Source organism: Ceratotherium simum, chromosome 3, assembly GCF_057802395.1.
Source record: "Ceratotherium simum simum isolate JZ-2026a chromosome 3, ASM5780239v1, whole genome shotgun sequence".
Lineage (NCBI taxonomy): Eukaryota > Metazoa > Chordata > Mammalia > Perissodactyla > Rhinocerotidae > Ceratotherium > Ceratotherium simum.
Genome location: NC_141902.1, coordinates 39026224 through 39049176, shown reverse-complemented (window position 1 = coordinate 39049176; position 22953 = coordinate 39026224). Strand labels below are relative to the sequence as shown.

Below are 22953 nucleotides of genomic sequence, written 5' to 3'. Positions count from 1 at the left end.
CACTTGAGAAATGTTCTAAAACAACTGAGAAATATTCTAAAACTGTAACCTAGGACACCATAAGTGATGGCTGATTATTTCTCTCAATCTCAATTTAGATGTTGTCCTTTTAACCTGAAAAAGAGATAGCTGGGAGGCAACAATAACTCTTTTACATGTCAATATGTGGAAATTAAGTTGTAATAATGAGGATGTTGACTAAATCTTGAATTTTACAGAAAATCATGTAAAGAAAACTAAGGGCAAAATGCCTTCAAACCATCCAGAAGTTAGCGGAGGCAGCGTCGAGAAGTAGGAGAAATATCTATCCAAGTAGATTGGAGTTATGTCCGTGACTCAAAGGTCTCTTCACCAATAAAATGAGGGTAATAATAACCTGCCAGCGGGAGGAAAGAACCTGTCTGTCAACTTGCTGAACTTCTGTCCCCAGTATTGACGTCCATAGGGCTGGGATAAGGAAACGTTCCGGGAGACGAAGCAGCCTCCGGAGGCTCGTTCGTGCCAGCTCAGATTTGCCCGGAAGCCGATGCCACCTGGCCAGCGGCGGGGCCTCGGCGACCAATGAGGGCCCCTCCGATGACAAGTCGGCGCCACCCGCCAGGAGAGACACCCTCTCCCCAGCCCAGTCCTACAGATGGACTCCGTCATCAATAATTTATTAAGAACCTCCTCTCCATTGGCTGACGCCTCCACCCGCGCCGGCAGCGACCCAATGAGGAAGGACTGGAGAGAGCCCTCCTGAATAGTGAACGAACGCTCGTGACGTGGCGACCGGAGATTGGCTGCGAAGGCTCGAGGCGGGGCCAGCTCGGGCGGCGGCGAGCGCGGCTGAGACAGCTCAGTGAGAGCCGGGGAGGGTCGAACCCGGAGCAGGGTCGGCGTGTGAAGCCGACGGGCGGACCGGCGGCGAGATGTTCAGCTGGATGGGGCGGCAGGCGGGCGGGCGCGAACGCGCAGGCGGCATGGACGCCGTGCAGACGGTGACGGGCGGCCTGCGCTCGCTCTACCTGCGCAAGGTGCTGCCGCTGGAGGAGGCGTACCGCTTCCACGAGTTCCACTCGCCCGCGCTGGAGGACGCCGACTTCGAAAACAAGCCCATGATCCTCCTAGTGGGCCAGTACAGCACGGGCAAGACCACCTTCATCAGGTAACCCGCCCCGCCCTCACCCCTGCTGGACCCCTGCCAACCACCTAGATGGCGGCGATCCTCCCCACGTGTGCGCGTGTTGTCACCCGCCTCCCGCCGCCCTCGGGCTCCCTGCAGCCCCTACTTCCCCTCGCGGACCCCTCGCCGCTGCCTCCGCCTCCAGCATCGGCGTGACCCAGGTTCCCTGTCCGAGCGCGGTGCCTGGGTGCCCGCAGCCCCGCCCCGGGGCGCGGCGGCCCGAGGAGGAGCTGGCTCTCCCCACGCGGGCACAAGGGTCCCGGGAACCCCTTCTACCGGCGTACTACGAGCCCTCCTTCCTTGCTCTTGGAAAGGCACTCCTCCAGCTGGCTTTATCCTGTCACCCTGGCCTGGGGGCCCAGGGAAGGCAGGGAGAGCAAGGCTATTCTAAGCGCCTTCTTGATGAGCGAGCGAGGCCTAGGGCTGGAAATGGGGACCGAAATGGGAGTATCACAACGGACTGTTGAATCATAGTTGAAGAGTTAACTCCCTAACACAGTGCCTGACGCATAACTATTTATTGAATGAATGAATGGCAACAGTAGAGGGTATTGCCCATGCTCCCTTCTGCTGAGGTCAGTGCATGCCCCACCACCACCAGCAACACCACCACCACAGTGTTCGGGGGAGGCGGTAGAGAGGCCTCCATCATTTAGCTCTTATACAGCCTCGCCTTTATCCAGCCCTAGGAAGTTAGCTGGGTGTAGCTGCTGAACCAGCCGGCGCCCAGTGGAACTAAGGGGGAGTGTCATATTACTATTCGTTAGTTTCCATTTCTTAGGTGGCTCATTCCCTCCTAACTCACCCTTGACAACTGAAAATATTTGTCATGCTCGCTGTGTCTCCAAAAGCAAACAATTACTGCACATGGCCTAAACTTCAAATCATATAGCTTCCTCCGAGGTGATTTTTGATGGGAAATAATTTACATTGAAACATTGCTTTTTGAAGAGACTATTTTACTGCTAAAGCATCTGGCATATGGAGGCTCTGGTTAGACTTGTTTTCCTGGTTTAAACCTTGTGTCAGTTGAAACAAAGTGACTGACTATTTAAGGTTTTGGTTTGGGGTTTTGGAAATTGTAACAATCTTGTCATCATTGATGTTCAACAGGTGTTCAGAAAACTGCATCTATATTTGGATACATGCCATTTCTATTCAGTAGTGGCCTCTTTTTCTCCACTCCAGTGACCTAAATAGTTCCTACAAATAGAGTGGTTGTCACTATAGGAAATATGTTCAAACCAGGCCTGCAGATACACTATGAATGAATTCAGCAAAGCAAATGCACTATATTGAAATATAGTTCTAGGCAGTAAGTTGAATGTGAAGGAAGACTGAAGAAAATAATTTTTAAATTGCTTTATTTGGTGCTTATTAATAAGCTGAAAATAGTATTAAGTATGTCACCCCAGACACTCAAAATGAATCATAGAAATATTCCAGTAACTGGCACCTCAAAAAATGACAGACAATACACTTAAGGTCTCAGTAATACTAACCAGTTTTTTTTGTGTGTGCGTGTGAGGAAGATCAGCCCTGAGCTAACCTCCACGCCAATCCTCCTCCTTTTTTTTTTTTTTTTTTTTTGCTGAGGAAGACTGGCCCTGGGCTAACATGCATGCCCATCTTCCTCCACTTTATATAGGACACCGCCACAATATGGCCTGACAAGCGGTGAATCGGTGTGCGCCTGGGATCAGAACCCGGGCTGCCAGCAGTGGAGCGCATGCACTTAACTGCTACGCCACGGGACCGGCCCCAGTAACCAGTTTTAAGTATATGGGATAATGAAATATTACTACCAAGTGGTACAAGAGTGGGAAGTGGACCTTTTGAAATATACAGATAAAGAATAAGAAGGTAGCATTGTTATAATTATAATAATCTCAGACATTAGCGGTGGCATGTTCACAGCACCCTGGGCGCTTCCTCTTGTCTGTCTTGGCCACAAGGGCTTTGTTGTGCCTCGTGTGATTAGGGAGCCCTGTTGATGCTGAACCAACCTGGATGTGATATGGGCCTCTCTCTGTTCCCACAGACCAGATAATAAGCAAGCCTGAGGCAGGAGAGCACAACTTACAGGAACATGAATCGATCTTTTTTTTCAGTTTCCTATTTCATTATATTATTTCTCACTCTTCTTTCTGTTTCATCATTTAGGGGGAGCTTTGTGGAATAGCTAAGCATAGGTTTAAGAAGGATTTTGAGATTTGACTCCTGGCAGCTCCATCCAAATGGACCACTTCTCAGTAGGTACTGGAGCCATGTGCAACCCCAGGGTGAGGGAGGAGTCACCTCTCAGGGAGTCACTTGCTCTTGAGAGACCTTCCCTGACCTAAGTGACTCTGACGTAAGGTAGCGGGCAGAAAGTGCACTGTGAGGTTGGAAGAAAATCAGGATGGACAGGAAGCTTGGTGAGACACTGGAGACCTGAGTTTGGTTTCAGGGTGGAGCTAAGGGGAAGAGATGTAGCTCCTGGGAGGAAAGCCCCAAACAAAAGGCAGCTACCCCACAGAGCCCTGCACTGGGACTGGGGAGCAGAGGGCTTGGCCCAGGGTGCTGACCATCCTGGATCCTGCCTGTTTTCATGGCTCTCTTTGCTCTGAGGCTGGTCAGTACTTGAGTTGTTTACTTCTAGCCATTGAGCATTAAAAGTTCACACTTGGTTGTGAGATAGGGTGCACCTATCTACATAGTCATAGATTCTTACCCACCTGGCTTCCTGCACATTCCAAGAGGTCCCTGGTAACACAGAGACTGCATTGATATGGAGGGAAACTTCTCTTATTGTCAGACCACTCAGCAAGGCCTTCAGTGTGCATTCCACACCTTTAATGAAACCTCACACTTCCCTCCTTTTGTCCCATGACTGAGAAAAACTGGGACCCACTGAAACATGGTGAGCCAGGGCATTCACCAAGAGTGAGGAAATTAAGTGTGTGCTTTTTTCTGATGAAAAAGTCTTCTAGGTGGGGTGAATAAAGAGCCTGAGTGTCAAAAAAATATGCTCACTCCTGCGTGGAAGATCACCATGAGGGGCCCAAGTTCAAGGAAGAGGACGAATAGAAGGAGAGTCTGGGTGGACTCTCCTCACATGGACCACAAAACTGGCCCAGGAGACTTCAGATGTGATGCAGATATTTGTCGGTCTCTTTGGGGTAGAAGGAGAACAGCTGATAAGCCTATTGTCCCACTGACAGTTTTATTTCTCAGAAGACAGAGGATGCAATGAGAGGAACTGTTGATGCTCTACCTCTGACCAGCAAGAAAGAATTGTCCAGAGAAGGAGAAGAGATGGGTCCGGGGAAAGTGGCCATGTCATTTTAGACTCTGTAATAGCCAAGGAAGGGTAGATGTTGGGCTCGCCAGACTTGTGTCCAAAACCTGAGGAAAACAGATTTCAGAGATTCCCTAGAAAAATCCCTAGGCCCAGGTGCTGTGAAGGAAGACATTTCCACTGAGAGGATGTGAGGCTCACCGAAAATCAATGCAAACTGCATGGTTGCAACTTCTCATTTTTAAGAGCTCCACTTTCTTTTTTTTCCCTCCTACGCTCTGTCCCCTTCTCCCAGAAAATTTATTCTGATGAGGAAAGAAAGAGGGAAGTCACTCAGGAAACTGTATGGGCTTTAAAAGGGTAGAGACCAAGAAAATTAGGCAAGAAAAAGAAATAGAAGTCATGTAGGTTGGAAAGAAAGAAGCAAAACCATCTCTATTCACAGAGGAGGTGATCTTGTATATAGAAAATCCTAAACTCTTAAAACTAATAAATGAGTTGAGCAAGGTGTCAGGATAAAAGATCAATATACAAAATCCATTGTATTTCTATGCACTGGTAATCTGAAATAATCTGAAAATGAAATTAAAAAAACAATTCCATTTATAATAGCATCTAAAAGAATGAAATACTTAGGAATAAATTTAACAAAAGTAGTGTAAAACTTGTGCACTGAAAACTACAAAACTTTGTTGAAAGAAATTAAAGAAAACCTAAAAAAAAAAAAAGAAAGCCATCCCATGTTCATGGATTGTAAGACTTAATATCTTTAGAATGGTAGCACTCAAAGTGATCCACAGATTCAGTGTAATCTTTACCAAAATCCCAACTGCCTTCTTCACAGAAATTGACAGGCTGATCCTAAAATTCACATGGAAATGTGAGGGATCCAGAATAGCCAAACAATCTTGAAAAAGAACGGAGTTGGAGTTCTCATACTTCCAAATTTCAAAACTTACTACAAAGCTACAGTAATCAGAACAATGTGGTACTGGCATAAGAATCAACATATAGATCAATGGAATAGAATTGAGAGCCAAGAAATAAACCCATACATCTATAGTCAATTTGTTCTTACAAGCATTCCAAGACAATCCAATGGGGGAAAGAATATTCTTTTCAACAAATGATGGCGGGACAGTTGGATATCCACATTACAGAAGGAATAGAGAGTGACTGCTAATGGGTACAGGGTTTCTTTTTGGGGTGATGAAAATGTTCTGAAATTAAATAGTGATATTAGTTGCACAATTTTGTGAAACCACAGAATTGTGCCCTTTAAAAGGGTGAATTTCCTGGGATATGAATTATATCTCAATAAAAAATATAAAACAATTCAGTCTTCTAATACTAAGCATCCTATGATTTATTTAATTTTCATAATTCTGCAATTAGTGCCAGTCAAGTAATTTCTGCATGTGTGCCATAATTTAAAACAAAAGTGGATGCCAGAAAGAAAGCAAACAAAAAAGTGGAAATAAGCTAAAAGAACATAAGGACAAAGGAATTAAGAAGCAGACATGAGAAAAAAGGGGGTACAAATAGCCACCAGTCTCTACGTGGCTTTTTTCCTGTATATTCTTGTCAGTGTATAAGCATGTTCATTCTTCATAACACTCAAATTAAGTTAATAAAATCAGGTATGATGTTTTCCTATAAAATACTTGATAAAGTAGTTGTGTTTTAAAACTTTAAATATTATTTAAATATAGTGTTCATAGGGAAAAAGGGGCAGCGGATCTATACGCAAGGGTGGAAATAAGGTTTATGGACAGCGTGAAGCATTAAGAAGCCGAAATGAGTGAGCTGAGAAGGCAAAAATGCCTCAGACAATACAAAAGCCTTTTTAGGCATGATTAGAACAAGAAAAAGATTCAGGAAGTGATAGGCCCACTGCTTGGGCCTCTGGCTGTAACGTTAACAGAAAGCAGAACTACTTGGCTGTTATTCTGCTTCCTCCTTTTCTCACAAAGAAAATGATCCAGAGATGGTAGAAGGGAGCCCAGCTATGTTTGAGAGGATTCGCACCCAGAGGACGAGGAGCTCTCCAGGGCCTGGCACAGGCAAGGCCCAGTAAACACCTGGGTGGATAGACGGATGGGAGGACCATGTAGGAGGAACTTGCAGTTGTGCTCAAAGAACTGTGTTTGGTGATTTTTAAGAAATTATGAAGAATATGAAAAGTATCAGAAAACTGGAAGCAGGCAAATGTCCCAGTTTTCAAAAAAAGAGGAGAAACAGATTCTGTTTAAGAATAAAGCTCTACTTCATTCCTTTGAGAAGCTCTAGACTCAGTTATTAAAGAGAAGAAAAGTAAAGGCACTCACCAGGAGGCATTCACCCATTTAAAAAAAAGTCCCATTAGGGAAACACTGCAGCCCAGTATGGTGGTTCTCACCCTCATTCAGGCGCTGGAGGCCCTGAAAATCAGTCTTCTGTTCCAAATACCGTGCCCTTTGCAGATCTCTCTGAAATACTTAGTTTTTACAGAAGAATAAACTATATTTACAGTATACAGTATAAGATCATACTTATATACCCTACTGCTTATTTATTGAAATAATATTGATTTCAAGGGTGGGCCCAGCTATCACAGAAGTTCAAGTTTCATGGGGAATGTGGAAAAGAATCAACAAGCCATTAGGGCTCTGAGTGACAAGAGCTGTGACACTGGAAGCACAGGGGAGGATGACGGCATAGGAGGGGCCCTTCATTCAGGCTCGGTGGCTGGAAAAGGCCTCCCTGAGGATGCAGCCTAAAAGCTGAGCCCTGAGGAATGAGCCAGAATTAGCTGCCAAAGGAGACCGGGAAGTGAGGGTGAGAAAGCGTCGATGATGAAGCCCAGGTTTCTTGGGTAACCAGGTGGGTGGTAGAGCTGTCCGCTGAGATGGGGACACAAGAAGAGGAAGAGTGGGGCATAATTATGAGTTTAAATTTAAACCCATGTTTAAGTGGACAGCCAGGTGCCCAGTCCACAAGGGGTGGGACTTATAGGTCTGGAGCGAGAGGAAGAGGAGCTTGTGGACGCACTGGGAAAAAGTCACCAGAGAGGTGGAGCAATGCCAGGGGAGGATGGTGGTTCAGAGCCATCTTAGGATTCTTTTGGTTGCAAGTGACAGAAAAATTCAACTAAAATAGTCCTAAGTAAAAAGGTACAAATTTTCTCATGAAACTGATCTGACCAGAGTGTGCTGGCTTCAGGCCTGGCCTAGGACCCCAAGGGACGCCATCAGGACTGTCTCTCAGCTCTGCTGCCTTCCTCGTGTTGGCTTCGTTCTCAGGCAGTTGCCAGTTATGGGGTGGGCAAGTGGCCATCTCTAATTCCAGACTCACATTCTGCCAGCCTAGCCACCCCACTGAGAAAAAAAAGAACCTCTTCCTCAACAGTTTCAACAAGAGTCTCAGGTTTGATTCTCCTTGATTCAGCTCTGGCCATATGCCTATTCCTAAACCAATCCTAGAGCCAGGGGAATGAAATACCCATGCTGGAGTGCACTGCTCAGCTCCCAAACCATGTGGACCAAGAGTGGGGAAAGGTGGCTTCTCAGGGTGCTATTATCAAAGAAGGGGAAATGGGTGCTAGACAGGTGAGACAGGTGCAGACGGCGCTCACCAAAGCCAGGGAAAGAGAGAGGGGCGGTCAGCAGCGGCACATGCTTCTGGGAAAAGGATTGAAACGGAACCAGTGGATTAGCCATCAGTGGCCAGGGTGACCTTGGCAAGAGCTGTGTCAGTAAGTGGTGGTGATGGAAGCCAGGTGGCCGTGGGTTGAGGAATGAGTGGGAGGTGAAGCGTCAAATATAGAAACTCTCAGCAACTGGGCACTGAAGGGGAGGAAGTGTGCCCTGGTCCCCGCATTCCAGAGGTTTGGTTCAAGATGAGCGGGACCTCAGCAGAGTTAAAAGTTGATGGAAGGGGCCGCAGAGGGGGAGCAGCAGGTGTTGCAGAAGGCTGGGAGGAGGCAGGAATTGGAGCAAGGATTCTGGAACAGGAGTGGGGGCTCCAGGGCAGCTGGGGTGTGGCAGTGGTGGCAGTCAGCTCTGCAAGGCATTGCAGGCTGGCCTCTCCTCCATTACATCATCTACCTGACAAAGCGGCAGCAGTCCCGGAGAAGTAGGAGAAGTGGCGGGGGGTGGGGGTGGGGTTTAATTATAAAATTCCTTGCCTTAACTCACATGTAGAAGCTCACTTGTAAAAGACATGCAATATACTTTTCAAAACGTTGGAAAATTATGAATTGGAAAGGCTTGGTTCCTAGATCAGGCTGCAGGTCAGAATCACTGGGAGATCTGAAACAGATTCCAGGGCCTCATCCCAGACCTCCTGAATCAGGATCTCTGTGGGTGAGGCTCAGAAATCTGTTTCTGTTTTTATAAACCACCTCTCAGAGTAATTCTTAGGCAGCGTCCCCAGGAAAGATTTGGGAACCATTGATAGACGAAGGTTCAGCTGATAGAATCATGACAATTGAACCAACCAGCCTAAAGAGGGAGACTCGCCCTGGGGGACCTTCCATGGCCTGTGGTCCATGCTCCAACTGTTCACATTTTTAGCAAATGACCTGGATGAAGACATAGAAGTCGTGCTTACAAAACTGGGGATTATGCAATAAATGCAATGTAATAAACAGCTTTTTTCACTTAATATGATATAATGAACTTTTTCTTGTGTCATTAAGTAATCTTCAAAAATAACTTTAATGACTGCATCATATTCTGTCATACAGCTTGGAACACTTTCTAATTTTATGCTGTTATGATAATATTGCAATGAACATTCTTGGCTATAAATCTTTGTATTTCTAGTTTTTTTCTTAGAATAGCTAAGCATGAATTACTGTATCAAAAGGTATAAATATTTTTCAAGTTTATAATATTTCTGATTTTATATATATATACACACTATATATTTTTATCCTGAATATATGTGTATACATATTCCTATTCAAAAAAGTTATTCCAAATTAGACTCCCACCAGGGAGTCTAATATGAGGATCGTTATTTCACCAAACTATCAGTAAAACTAAATATTACTGTTAAAAACAAGTAAATTTGATAGGAAATGTTTTTTTTAATTTGCTTTTTTTTTTAACTAGTGAAGTTGAACTTATGTATAGTCATCATCTATATTTCTTTGTGAATTGTCTGTGAACTTTGCCCAATTTTTATTTGGAGTATTAGTCTTTATTTTGTGGATATTTAAAAATTTTGCTCAATAATGGCTATCAATTCTTTGTCATAGTTATTGTAAGTATTTTTCCAGTCTGAGGTTTGCCTTTTAAATTTTTTATGATAATTTTTGACATGCAGATATATTTAATATTTGTGGTCAAATCTAACATTTTTTTCCTCTTTCATGATGTCTTTTGTCACTCTTATGCCCAGAAAATCCTTGTTTATCCTAAGATTCAGTAAATATTCACCTATATTTTCTTTTTCTAAATAGGCTTTTTAAAATATTGAACTCTTTAATCCCCTTAGAAATAAAGTCTATTTAGAAAGTTTTTTTTTTTTTTTTGAGGAAGATTAGCCCTGAGCTAACATCTGTTGCCAATCCTCCTCTTTTTGCTGAGGAAGATTGGCCCTGGGCTAACGTCCCTGCCCATCTTCCTCTACTTTATATGGGACACTGCCATAGCGTGGCTTGACAGGCGGTGCGTAGGTCCTCGCCCAGGATCCAAACCTGCGAACCCCGGGCCAGGGAAGTGGAGTACACAAACTTAACCACTATGCCACCAGGCCAGCCCCAAAAGTATTCATTTTTTTAACACTATTTATTGAGTAATCCTACCTTTTCCCTCTGTTACGTGAGGCTTCCTCATATGCTAATTTATTAAGTATTGGGAGCTTTGGGACCTTTCTCCCTCATTCTGTTGTTCTGTTGGTAGAATCTTATACCTGCATCACACTGTCTTAAGTATTGTCACTTTAAAACATCTTTAATAAATGGCAGTGCAGACCCTTCTGATCTTATTTCTCTTTACTTTCCAAATACTGTCAATGATCATTTCCTGTTCTTCTTTCAGAGGAACCTTAAAATTACTTCGTTAGATTCTTCCCAGAAAATCCCATAGGGATCCATGTGTATTGGAACTGCATTATATCTTGGCATTTGCTCTTCCCAAGCAGGAACTCAGTGTTGCTTTTTCTCAGACCTTCTTTTTTATATCCCAGAAAGATGGTTGATTTACTCATGCAGGTTCTGTATACTCTTCTTAATGATGTTCTTAGGTATTTTATACTCCTTCACTCATGTGAATCAGATTATTTTTCCTTTATATTTTCTAGCTGGGTATTGCTAGTATGTAAGATAGCACTGATTTATTTTTGCATTTTCATTTTGTTTCTGTTCATTTGATTCAAGTTGTTCAGATAGCTTTTCAGTAGATTCTCTTGGATTTTCTAGATAGATAGCTGTATCAGTTACATTCATAATTACTTTGTTTCCTCTTCTGTTTCGTATGTTATTGTATTGGGAAGTGAGCATTCATAGCAAGCTTCTAATTTTAATGGTCATGCTTTTGTTTTTCACCTTAAGATATGATGTTAGCTGTTGGTTTAATAGTTTATAAATTAATCACGTTAAGAAATTATCATTATATTACTAATTTTAAAAGAATTTCATTTGAAAAAGTTAGAATGAATGTTGAATTTTATTAAGTGCCTTTTTACCTTTTCCTTTAACCTGTGTTCTGTGGAATGCAATTCTGGGAGATCGTTAATAGGTGTTCAAAGAACAAAAGGTTCTAATGTCAAGTAACTTTGGGAAATGCTGTATTCTATAGTCTTCTCATGAGACTTTACAGTGCTCCCAGATCAACCTAAAGTCTGTTGTCAGATTCATAAATTACAAGTCATAACATAGAAAACACTTAATAGATCTTCATTACATGAGCAAAGGAGTGACTGAAAAAATAAACGGCACAGTAAGAAACTGGGAAGTATGTTGCTTTTGATTCCAGGAAACTTCCTCTCCCTTTCTTCTTCTTCCTTTCCTACCTTTCCCTTTCTTCCACCCTCCTTCCAGAACAGCATGGAAGGTGCAGTGGAGCAGCTACAGGTACTGGCATAGGTTAGATAGCAGTGTCCTTTAAGCATATCTCAGCCTCACGTAGTTTAAATTCCATTCCTAGCTGGAAAAATAGAGATCTGACAAGGCTTTCCCCAGCAAATTCTAGTTTCTTGGTCCAACAGGCTAATGTCCATTCCTTTGGTTGGTACAGCAGTTTCAAAGATGATGTTATCTGAACAAGCACTCCTGGTGATAATATGTCAATGATTTAACTAAGGGAAAACCAAAAATGAAAATAAAAGCTAGGTTTCACACTTCAGGAAGACGCGTAGTTTTAAAATGGAAGTGAAGCTTGGCCTGACAGTTTTTCAGTAACTCAAAGAAGATTAAATTTTTAAAGTAGATGAGATGTTTGTTCCGGGATAATTTATCTCAGCATTATTTTTAATAGCAAGAAATGGGAAGCTATTTAAATGCCCAAAAGTAAGGAAGTGGCAAACTAAATTCATACATATTTGCCTTGGAATAATATGCAGCCATTAAAAATCGTGTTTTCAAAGAATTTTTAATGGTGTGAGGAAAAACTAATGGTGAAAAATCTAGATGCAAAATTGTTTAAATACTTGGATCCCAATTTTGTGAAGAAAAAATTATATTCACAGAAAAATGACTAAATGGAAATATATCAAAATGTTAAAAGTAGTCATTATAGGTTCTGGCTTGGTGGCACAATTGTGAAGTTTGCACTGTCTGCTTTGGCAGCCCTGGGTTCACGGGTTCAGATCCTGGGCACGGACTTACACACTGCTCATCAAGCCATGCTGTGGCAGGCGTCCCACATGTAAAGTAGAGGAAGGTGGGCACGGATGTTAGCCCAGGGCCAATCTTCCTCAGCAAAAAGAGGAGGATTGGCAACAGATGTTAGCTCAGGGCTACTTTTCCTTACCAAAAAAAAAAAAGTAGTCATTATAGTATGCTCTTGTGCAAGCTACTTCACTTGTCATCAGCACAGTTTTCTCTTCTATAAGCTAAGGATAAAAGTACTTGCTCCAGTGACAGTGAAGGTGAGGTGATAAAACATGTGCGAAATGCCTTAGAAACTGTCCCGCGTGGTGTCGTAACAGTTGTGTGGTTCTGGTGGTGGTGTTAGTACTAACTTGCTAGGAAATAATTGTATATTCTGGACCGTTTTATAAGACTTTTGTGATAATAAATGTTTGATTCTTCTCCCACTTCCATTTCTTGGAATTAAACATGAAGATAAACAAAGGAAACTGCTCTAGAAACATCATTTCCAGATTCGAGACAAACCGGAATTGAAAGTCTAACCTTTTCCTTTCAGTCCCTCTCCTAGTGAAATAGTGGATCAAGTATTATCCATAAAAAATACATTATGTAAAACTTTCCAACACTTAGTATAAATTGAAATGTGTTTAAACTCATAGCCCTGGATTTAAAAATAAGGAAATAAAGCTGCTCCACTGAACTCAAAAGTTGTACTTTATATATTTCTTTTATGTCTATATGGTTTAAAACCTTAGTGATACTCAGAGGAATAAAATGACTGTTGCGGTTAGTTTAACGCTCTTTTTAAAAATGTCCCAGGCCATATCAATGAATTGAACCCTGAAGCTGTATGCACAGATGCCAATGTATGCACAAACATGTTTTTTTTTTTAAAGTCCCAATTATCATTACACAAGCCATTTCTCTAGATTTTGGCTTGAGAATTTAAAAATAATGCTCATAAAGCACCCACAATATATGTGCCATATTACTTTTTAGAGTGCTTACTTAATGAATACCTACTAAAATGTCTTAGATTTGGATATTTGTTATGATTCACAGAACGCAGGACTGGTAAGAAATCCTAGGTTCTAATAAACCAATTAATCTTCTTGAGTCTTAGAGTCTTAGTTTTCTCATCTGTAAAATGGGGATAAAAATAGTACCTGCCCCATAAGGTACTAGGATGAAATAAGTTTATTCAGCACTTAAGTCCTGAAACATTAGATGTATTACTAAATAATTGATGCCTTTTCCACTATTCCAAGGACAAGTGTGACAGTCAAAACCCAGAGGAATGCCCAGGGGAGACAGTTTGCAACTGGAATTTTGGATGTCTGTCATTGAATAATGTGCCTCTTATAGTTTGTTTTTTAGTCATTCTTAAGCCCATCTTTGAGAAGAGCTGTTTGAGTATGTTGAGGGACTTGTTATCATCTTGAAGATTTTTTTCATCCCCTTGTCACAAATGACATTTTTTTCTATGAAGTTAAAAAAAAAAATTTCTAGCCTAAGCACTGGAACAAAGACACTGTCCACATACACCCTGACATGAAGCAGCTCCTTGAGCATAGGCTGAGCATGGCAGCCACTGTGCCCAGGCACCATTTGGACAAGGCCAAACCCTGGCTCTCAGGGGACAGGCACGAGGAGATGACGGGTCTCCCGTCCTCCCCACCACCCCCTCCACCCAGCTGCTTGGAATCCACATGTCTCTCCCTGGGCAGCATAAAAGTTGATGGCTTGGCTCAAGACTCTTGGAGCAATCACCACTGGAGTTGGCAGCCCTCTCTGAGAACGCAGGAAAAGGAGAGCAAGGTGGAGCCAGGGACAAACACCCCCTCTAACGCACAGGATGCCTGTGTGCTGGGCCGGTCGGCTCTGAACCGTGGTAGATTCTTTCTGTAGTCTTCCTGTGGCCTCTGGTTCCTTTGAATTCTTGTTATTGCAGATCACACCACAAAGTCCCTGGAACTCATTGCTTTGGGAAGGCCTCTGAGGTGTCAAAAAAAAGTTTAACACAATCCATCAGCCCTGTATGTGTGGCTGTGTGGGTAACCCGTTTGTGTACATCACACCTCAGGATCCGCTTAGACTCTTCCTTTCAAGGTGCTTGGTTTTGAACCTCATCACTTCAGTCTCACTTGCTTACATCAGATACTCCGTGTCCTGGCTGTTCTTGGTCCCTCACTGCACATGACACGTGCCTGCCTGCCCAGCAGTATGACATAAGTGTGTCTAAGCTTCACAATCCCCCAGTGTAACTCTTCTGGGCAATCAGCTTAGAGTGTCAAATATTAACTCCTGTATCTGTCAGGTCCTACTTAGGGTACCAGAAGCTGAGGGCTGGGTGGAACCCCAAGGCTATGGGGCTGAGCCTGGTGTAAATGCAAAGGCCTCGGGCCAGGAGGGAGGAGCTCCGAGTCCTGCATGGCCGCTAGCGAGTTTCACCAGCAACATGTCACTTTCCTGCTCTAATCCTCAGTCTCTTCACCTGTAGTGACATGCAGTTGAAGCAGATGATTCCTAAGAGACTTTGGGGCTCTAAAGTTCTGGTATGTGGACTGTGCCCTGCAGGAAGTGATAACCTGTCAGAGGAGAGGAAAGAGGCCCACAAATAACACCAGTACTCGGGGTTCCGTGAGGAGCTTCACAAGAGAAGGGGCCCAGAAAAAAGTCCTGGAGTGATCAGGGAGGACTACCCCGGAGGAGGTGGCATTTTGTAAAGTGACTTAAAGAGCGGATAGCATAGAGAGTAGAGATCACGAGATGTGATTCCCCCCCAGACAAAGGGAATGAACTGAAGGAGGACAGGGGCAGGAATTTTAGGCCTGGAAGAGGCTAATCAAGGAGGAAAGAAGGTCCATAATAGGAGAAGAGCAAGAGCCCAGACTACAAGGTGGAAGGGGGTGACTTGTGGGGGTCCCTGTAGGGAAGTTTTCTGGGGAGGACTAGGTTGTTAGTGAAGGCTGTCTGATTAAAGTGGTGTTTTAGAAAAAGAATCTGATCCTGGAGGGCAGATGCCTGGGAGGCAACTGGGAAGTGACCAGAACCTAAATGGGGTGTGAAGAGGAGGCAGAGAAGTGAGGAAGGGGGGCCAGAGCCTGACGGCCACTGGATGAGGGCAGGGAGAAGTCGGTCAGTCCACGGATGCTGGTTCCGCACCTACCATGTGCCAGAGGCTGTGTTAGATGTTGGGGGTACGGTGGTGAGCCAGACAGACGAGGGCCCCTCTCGAGATGCTCCTACCATCCTGGGACAATAACGTGCAAACAGTAACATGACATAATTTCAGATAAATGCTGTGAGTAGGGTAATGAGAGAGCGAGAGAGGCAAGGGGATCCGACAGACTGAAAAGGCTGCTTTTGTCAGGGTGCTCGAGAGGAGGCCTTGCTAAGGAAGTGCTGTTCAACCTGCAGAGGCCTGGGTGCACTGAGCGCCTCAGCCCTGTGCCAGAGTGTTCCAAGCATGGGGGAAGCATGAGTGAACAAACCAGACAAGAAGCCCTGATTTTCTGGGGCTTACACTCTCCCAAGGGGAGACAGGGAATAAATAAAAAATAATAATAAATAAGTAAATTTTATATTATGGCAGAGGGAGATAAGAGCTATGGGGAAGAGAACACCATTTTTTTTCTAATTTTTTTGCATTTACAGATAATGCTGCAATGGACATTTTCATGCAAAAATCTTTTTCATGTGTCTAGGATTTTTCCTAAGAATAGATTTCAAAAAGTAGAATTACTCCATTTTAAAGGCATTTAATACAAAGTATCAAATTGCTTTTCATTGAGGTTATACCAATTTATTCCCCCACCAACATATATCAGGGTGTTTACTTCACTACACCCTCACCAGGGTTGAGTATTACGAGTTTTTTAAAATGCTAATATGCTATGTCTTTAATTGGTATTACTTTGATATTGAACATTGAACTTTGGCTTTTTATTATCTGTGGGAGAAAGTATCACAAAGCGAATTAATAGTGTAAGCAAGCTATATAATACAGTAGTTCTTCCTGGTTCTAGTTCTTCCTATATGTCTGGGACCCAGAGACTGAATGATTTACCAAGGTCACAGTTCAGGGGGCACCTTTTACTTCATATGGATTCACATTAGCACCAACCTTTAAAAATAATTATTTGTTAAAGTTCTGTTTGGCAGGGTTGCTCCTTAGGAAATTCTAGCTTCTATTACAGTCTGAACTTGAAAGTAAGAAACACCTGCTCTACTTTAAACAATTTCATACTTTAGGTTTTTCATTGAAACCCTTGTAATTCCAAAATTAGTGGGTTTTTCTCTACTTTATATAAATGAAATATGGGGAAGCCATTCAGGCACTCCTTGGCAAGGACGGTCCAACTTACCCTTGTGTGTGTTGTTGCCTCGCTGGTGACTCACTGCTGAGCTACGGAATCCACATGCCCCCCACCCCTCCCTGAGCCCCCTTCTCACCTCCCTGGGGCTTGGAGGTGGAGGGCCCTCCCCTGCCCAGCCCTGGGAAGGTGCTAAGAAGGGGCCGTGTTGCAGAGAGCCACCCGAGGTGGAACTCAACACAGGGCTCTTCCCCTAAAATGTAGTGTGACACTTCTTGTTGGCTTTGTCTGTTTTACTGGTGTGTGCGACCTTTTGTAGGCTGTCTTGCCAGCCAACCATTGCTGTTAACATTGGTCCTATGGGACGGTGCCTGTCAGGTTTCAAACCGACACTTGGACCTAACCCTTTGTGAGTTGGGAGACTGTGTGCCGCAGGGAGCCTGGTGACACTGGATGCTGTTCTTCCAAGCCCCGGCCCATCTCCCCTTCCCCTGTCTCTCCCACGGGCCTCCTGGCGTAGCCTCGTCCAAGCCATGGGGTGGGGAAATCAAACTGGACGTGGGAGAGGTGCGATCTGGACTTGAGTTCTAGCTTTGCTGCTGAATAACATCAGACTTGAGTGCCCAGCGTGGCTGTAAAACTTGAATTCCACATTCATGTGCGTATATGAAATCCACGCGCTCTGTGTACACTCTGTGCGTGCTGGAGATCCACAAGACATGAGATGTTCTCACTGTAGCTCTTACCAGGATTTCTAAGATTTGTGTGGAATTTCATAAGAATTTATAAACATGAACATTTCTGCTTCTAAGGGTATTTACTAGTCTACTAGATGCCTTAAAAAGTTTTGAAAATTTTTAAAAATTAAATTTGAATGTGTTTTGAAAAACAGCACCTCCTCTCCCCAGCTTCTCCCCAGGGAGAATGGGGAGAGCTGGCCCCTTTTTGTTCGGGCAGCCCACGGACCACACAGGAGGGCAGTTTGGAGAGCTCTTTTCCTTCACTTCGAGGAAGTTGGGGGTCATGGAGCCTCATGCCCAGTGACACACTCTGCGTGAGGGCCCTCCACTCCCCTCTTGCTCCTCAACCTCAGCAAACCACGAGCTCAAACCCAGGTTTAAACATATCTGGAGATAGCACAAAACCTGGAGTCCAACTGCCTGTGTTCCATCTCCACAGAAACACTTACTGTGTGACCTTGGGCAACTGCTTAGCCTTTCTGATGCCTCAGTTTTCCCACCTGTAAAATGGGGGATAATGTTTCCACCCACCTCAGAGTGTTGTGGGGATTAAACGAAACAGTTGTGCATGTAGAGGGCTTTGTACCACACCAGGTAAGTAGCGAGTTCTCAGTAAATGCTGGGGGCTATTATCTGATTTTTTTCCCCCACATTTACTCTAAATTTATGGGACATAGTTAAATGATGTATCTATGCTGGTGCTCCACAACTTCACAGAAATGGAGAAGCTTTGGATGATGTTGAAACTGACACTGAAATCAATTAAACGTTTAGAATATAGCCTTCTAAGATTGCTACACAATTTCAATTTTATTTACATAGAAAACATAGGTCTAAAGGGTGGCTTAATTTCTTATTCTTAGAAAGACGGCAACGTTCTATTGGAGAGTTGATAGTTCAGTTCTTTCCCTGTATCCCTGGAAATAAAGCCACAGGTTCCAGCCTTACATTTGATCAGTCAGGACATTTTAGAAACAAAGACATAGTTTAGGACTGAATAGATGGTTAGCTGCAGGATGGGGAGCTGGGGAAAGCTGTGCAGGTTTCTGCCCTTGAGCCTCTTCAACAGGGGGAAGGGTCACTTGCCTGGCAGGGCTGACACAGCTGTGCCCCAGTCCCCTCAACCAGGGCTTCTCTTCCGCTGCTCCCCACCCCAGGACCTGTTCACAGTCACTGTCACGTGCTCTCTGAAGGTGTTGCATTTCCACCTGTTGCTGGGTAATGAGTGAAATGTATCCCAAAATACTCCCTCCTTCGTGTTCCCCTTGGTTGCAAAGGAAGGGGGGAGTAGTCTTTGCCCCCGCATCCCATATATGCATAAATATACATGTGTGTTCCTACATCATGGAAAGGAAATCTTGGTGGGGAGGGAGGGGCTCTGAGGGGCTTCAGTGAATGAAATGCTGGTGGGGGTGGGGAAAAGCTATGTCAGGACTCAGCCATTTCCCAGAGAAAGCAGACTTTCCCCATCACTGTGCCTCTGGCTCCCTTGCCCCATCCCAACCATGTCATTGAGCCAGGCCTAGGCCCTATATCACATCAATTGGTCTCCTCAGCCCTCTGAATAAGAACCCTCAATGCCATTTGCTAGGGCCACTACATACAGTTGTCCAGGTTAAACTACATGAGGACACCTGGGCAAGGGGGCGTGTGGGAGGTAAAACCCAGCTAGAGTCCTACTTGCTAGGCTGTGAACCCTGGTGCAGGGCTGTGTCTGCCTAGAAGGAGGGGCATCTTTTTCCAATTTGTACAAAGGGCTAGTGATGGCCCTGGTGATATCTAATCTGAGCCCCCCTCCTTCACCCCCAGCCCCCATAGCAGCCTGTGTTGCTGCCGAATTCTTTGGAGATTGTCTTCCTTGGCCATGACCTCCAGGAGTCCAAGGGAGCTGTAAAATGCACAAGGGGGGATGTGCTGGCCTCACTGATTGCGAGGGACAAGGAAGGAGATGCTTCATTATTTCATTCACTGTATTGAGTGCCATCTCTGGGCAGGCACAGTGCTACGTGCCGGGGATATGCATCTGGCCATAGACAGGGCCTGCCTGCAAGGACCCACAAATAGAGCAGTGTAGTAACCATGGTGAGTACCATGATGGCCGCAGGCACAGGCTGCCCGGGGCCCACAGAGGAGACATCCCCACCACACTGGAGGGACAGGGACACTTCACTAAAGGAGGTGAGCCTGAGCATGGCCTCCTAGGATGCATAGGAGCTGGCTGGGGGCGCTTCTCTGGGTGTTGTCTGTTGCGCCAATGGAACCGCGAACGAGCACTGCTGTGCTCAGCAGAAGTGCACGTCCAGAAGGCCCAGTAAGTCTGCACGATGTCTGACCTCTCTCACTGGGCTTCCTACACTGCGGGGAAAAATAGGTCTCTAGCTTTTAAGCTTTGAAAATTCATTATTAGCAAAAGAATAAATTGCCAATCATTCTCCTTGTCTTGGGGGTTATATTTCTAGGTTTTTAAATGATTATGTTAAAAATTGGTAGACCCAAGGAGCTGTCGGGCCTCTTGTGACAACATGCTAAGTTTCTTGTCTTTTCTCCTCTCCCAGATACTTACTGGAGCAGGATTTCCCAGGCATGAGGATTGGTCCAGAGCCCACCACCGATTCCTTCATCGCTGTGATGTACGGGGAAACCGAGGGCAGCACCCCAGGGAATGCTCTAGTTGTGGACCCCAAAAAGCCGTTTCGAAAGCTTAGTCGCTTTGGAAATGCTTTCCTGAATCGGTAAGGACCAGCAAACTGCCATCTCTGGTCGGGTTGTTTTAAACCTTTTCTTTGGATTGTTGCCAGTTACATGTAAAGGTTCAAAAACAGAAGAACGGAGCGTGTCTGTTCCAGAAGAGAGAGGCTATAGAGAATATGCTTATCGTATTCAGATATTTGAAAGATTATCATAGGAAATGGTCATTTATCCCTATTCTGGGTGGCTTCAGAGGGCAGAGCTAAGGCCAAGGATTGGGCATATAAGGCCACACAGTACAAGGAACAAATTTCTAATAATTTGAGCTGTACAAAAATAAATCAAGTTGCCTTGTTAGGTAGTGAGCTCCCCGTCACTGGCAATGTTAAGTGGTGGCTGGATGGCCACATCTCAGGCATAGTGTGCTGGGGCCTCCTTCCTGCACAGAGAGCTTAGCTGAGAGGACCCCTTAAGTTTACCTGACACCCAGATATAGTCTGTTGATTACTCCAGGACAGGTCACCCCCTGACACCCCCCCCCACTCCCCCCATCCCCCTCTCCCTCCACCCCGGCTGTCCCTTATGCTTCTTACTCCCATGCTTTGAGCTGCTTCCTTATTCATTAGAATAGGGCAGGGGAAATAGAGTCAAAACAACAGAAAAAGTTAATTTTGCTACATGGTTGTTATCTTGTGGATGTGAAGTTGTGGAATCACTGATGTTCTGTCTTTGTTGGAGATGTGTTATATTTGTACTGTCCCCTGACCTTTCCCCAGAGTTCCCGGTGAAATGGAGGGGTGCGGGGGCAGAGAACAAGCCAGCAGTTTCTCCTGGATGCAGCTCTGCCCCTTCGGACATGATATGCCCCTACCTCCCTCCCCGCCTCCTCTTTGCCACTCCTCCTGGCCGTTTTTTTAAAATACCCTTTTCTTGGGGCTGGCCCGGTGGCGCAGGGGTTAAGCGCGCATGCTCCACTGCGGCGGCCCGGGGTTTGCAGGCCCGGATCCCAGGCGCCCACCGACACACCGTTTGTCAAGCCATGCTGTGGCGGCGTCCCATATAAAGTAGAGGAAGATGGGCACGAATGTTAGCCCAAGGCCAATCTTCCTCAGCAAAAAAGAAGAGGATTGGCATCGGATGTTAGCTCAGGGCTAGTCTGCCTCACCAAAAAAAAACAAACCCTTTTCTCTTTCTTCTTTCCTGTCATTCCTCTTGCCCTTCCGTTCTCCTCTTTTATGAGTCTGCTGCTTTAGACTGGTTGGTCTGGGGAGCAAGCGGTAGGAGGTGCAGAGCCAGGGAGGGGTCATCCTGCCCCTTTAGGGAGAGGTTGGACTAGAGCCGATAGACAAGAGACTTGAACCGCACTTCTCCTTTTTAGATGTTTTAAAAAATAGGAAAGGATCCTCCCAGAGGCTGAGGCACCTCATTGCACAACTCCAGGGGGCACCATTCACAAGGATTGTGGAAGAAATGATGTGCCTGGATGCTGTGTGGTGGCTCTACCGAGGGCGGCCCAGGCGACTTCCACAGGTGCCTTCTGTGAACAGCCAAACTCTCTTGGGACCTGTGCTCTCCTTTAAGGGCTTTGTTTTGCTCCTATCGCAAATCAAAGAAAGCATCCAAGTGGCAGCAAGGGAAAGTGGCGGTAGGATACACAGAAATGCACAGATGATGTAGATGGAGTCATAGAGAAGTTCCATCTTGTTGCTGACAGTGATTTGCAGAATTGTGTTCAGATGAGTTTCTCCACCTTCAGGATTCTCTCCTCCAGAAGGAGTTTACTCCTCAACTCCAGGGCAGCCTTGGTTGGCACCAGAGCATCTCCTTGTGGGAGAAGTGAGGTTGAGCTCGGGTGGGAGAACACCAGAGGGTCCCTCAAGACAGAGTGGGCCACAGTTGAGGGGAGTGGGACAAGAAGCTCCCCCAGCAGGGCCTCCCAGGGAGCCATGGTCACAGGGCAGGCATCAGCCAGGCTTCCTGTCCCACGACTGATCCTAGAAGTTTCCGGAGGCCCTGGAAAGTGCAGGGTACAGGATCCTTCTCCATGGAAGGCTGCCTAGAATCCTGTGGTTTCATTACTGCCCTTAGTTTTACTCTTTTTGTCTGACAAAGGCTTAAAAAAGAAAGAAGCTGCCACTTTTTGCAAATTCCCATTTTGTGAAGTTCAAATTCACAAGGACAAAACCAGGAAGACTGGCTATTGGCTTGTTTTATTTTAGCAGACAATTTACTGTATGAAAAACAAGCATCTGGGGAAGGTTTTGAATGGCAAGTGTCATTATCTCAGCATTTAAAACTTGAAAATAGGGCCGGCCCCGTGGCTTAGCAGTTAAGTGCGTGCACTCCGCTGCTGGCGGCCCGGGTTCGGATCCTGGGCACGCACCGACACACCACTTCTCCGGCCATGCTGAGGCCAAGTCCCACATACAGCAACTAGAAGGATGTGCAACTATGACATACAACTATCTACTGGGGCTTTGGGGGAAAATAAATAAATAAAATAAATAAATAAATAAATAAAACTTGAAAATAATCCATGCATTATAGAATCAAGCGTTAATTAAATTCAGAATATATAGAAAAATAACAGCAAATAATTATATGGCATCCACTCTGTGTCAGATACTGTTCTGAACTTTACTTGTACATTAGCTCTAACTCCTCACAAAAACCCTGTGACGTGGGTGCCACTATTATCCCCAGCGCAGAGAGGAGGAATTGACACATAGAGAGGTTAATTTAACTTTCAGAGGGTCACTCAGCTGATCAGTGGCAGTTCTGGGGTTGGAACCCAGGCCGTCTGGCCCAGAGTCCTGCTGGTGACCACTGCACTGAGCTGCCAAATGGAATTATGTTTCGACTAAGAAAATGTTTCGACTAAGAATCAGTGCCTACTGCCCCCCATCTACCTTTTAAGGCTGTCGTTAATATAGCCCACCAACAAGGATGATGAAGATGATAATGAT

General features: G+C 44.9%; 1 protein-coding gene across 1 annotated transcript in view; it reads left to right on the top strand.

Annotated features, from left to right (window-relative positions):
* The first annotated feature begins 842 nt into the window (after positions 1 to 842).
* Positions 843 to 22953, top strand: part of EHD4 (EH domain containing 4) — a 74669-nt gene continuing 52558 nt past the window's right edge. The window contains exons 1-2 of the mRNA XM_004421454.3: positions 843 to 1147; positions 19855 to 20031. Coding sequence (XP_004421511.1) covers positions 912 to 1147; positions 19855 to 20031 — 413 coding nt within the window. The 5' untranslated portion in view covers positions 843 to 911. The remainder of the gene's footprint in view (positions 1148 to 19854; positions 20032 to 22953) is intronic.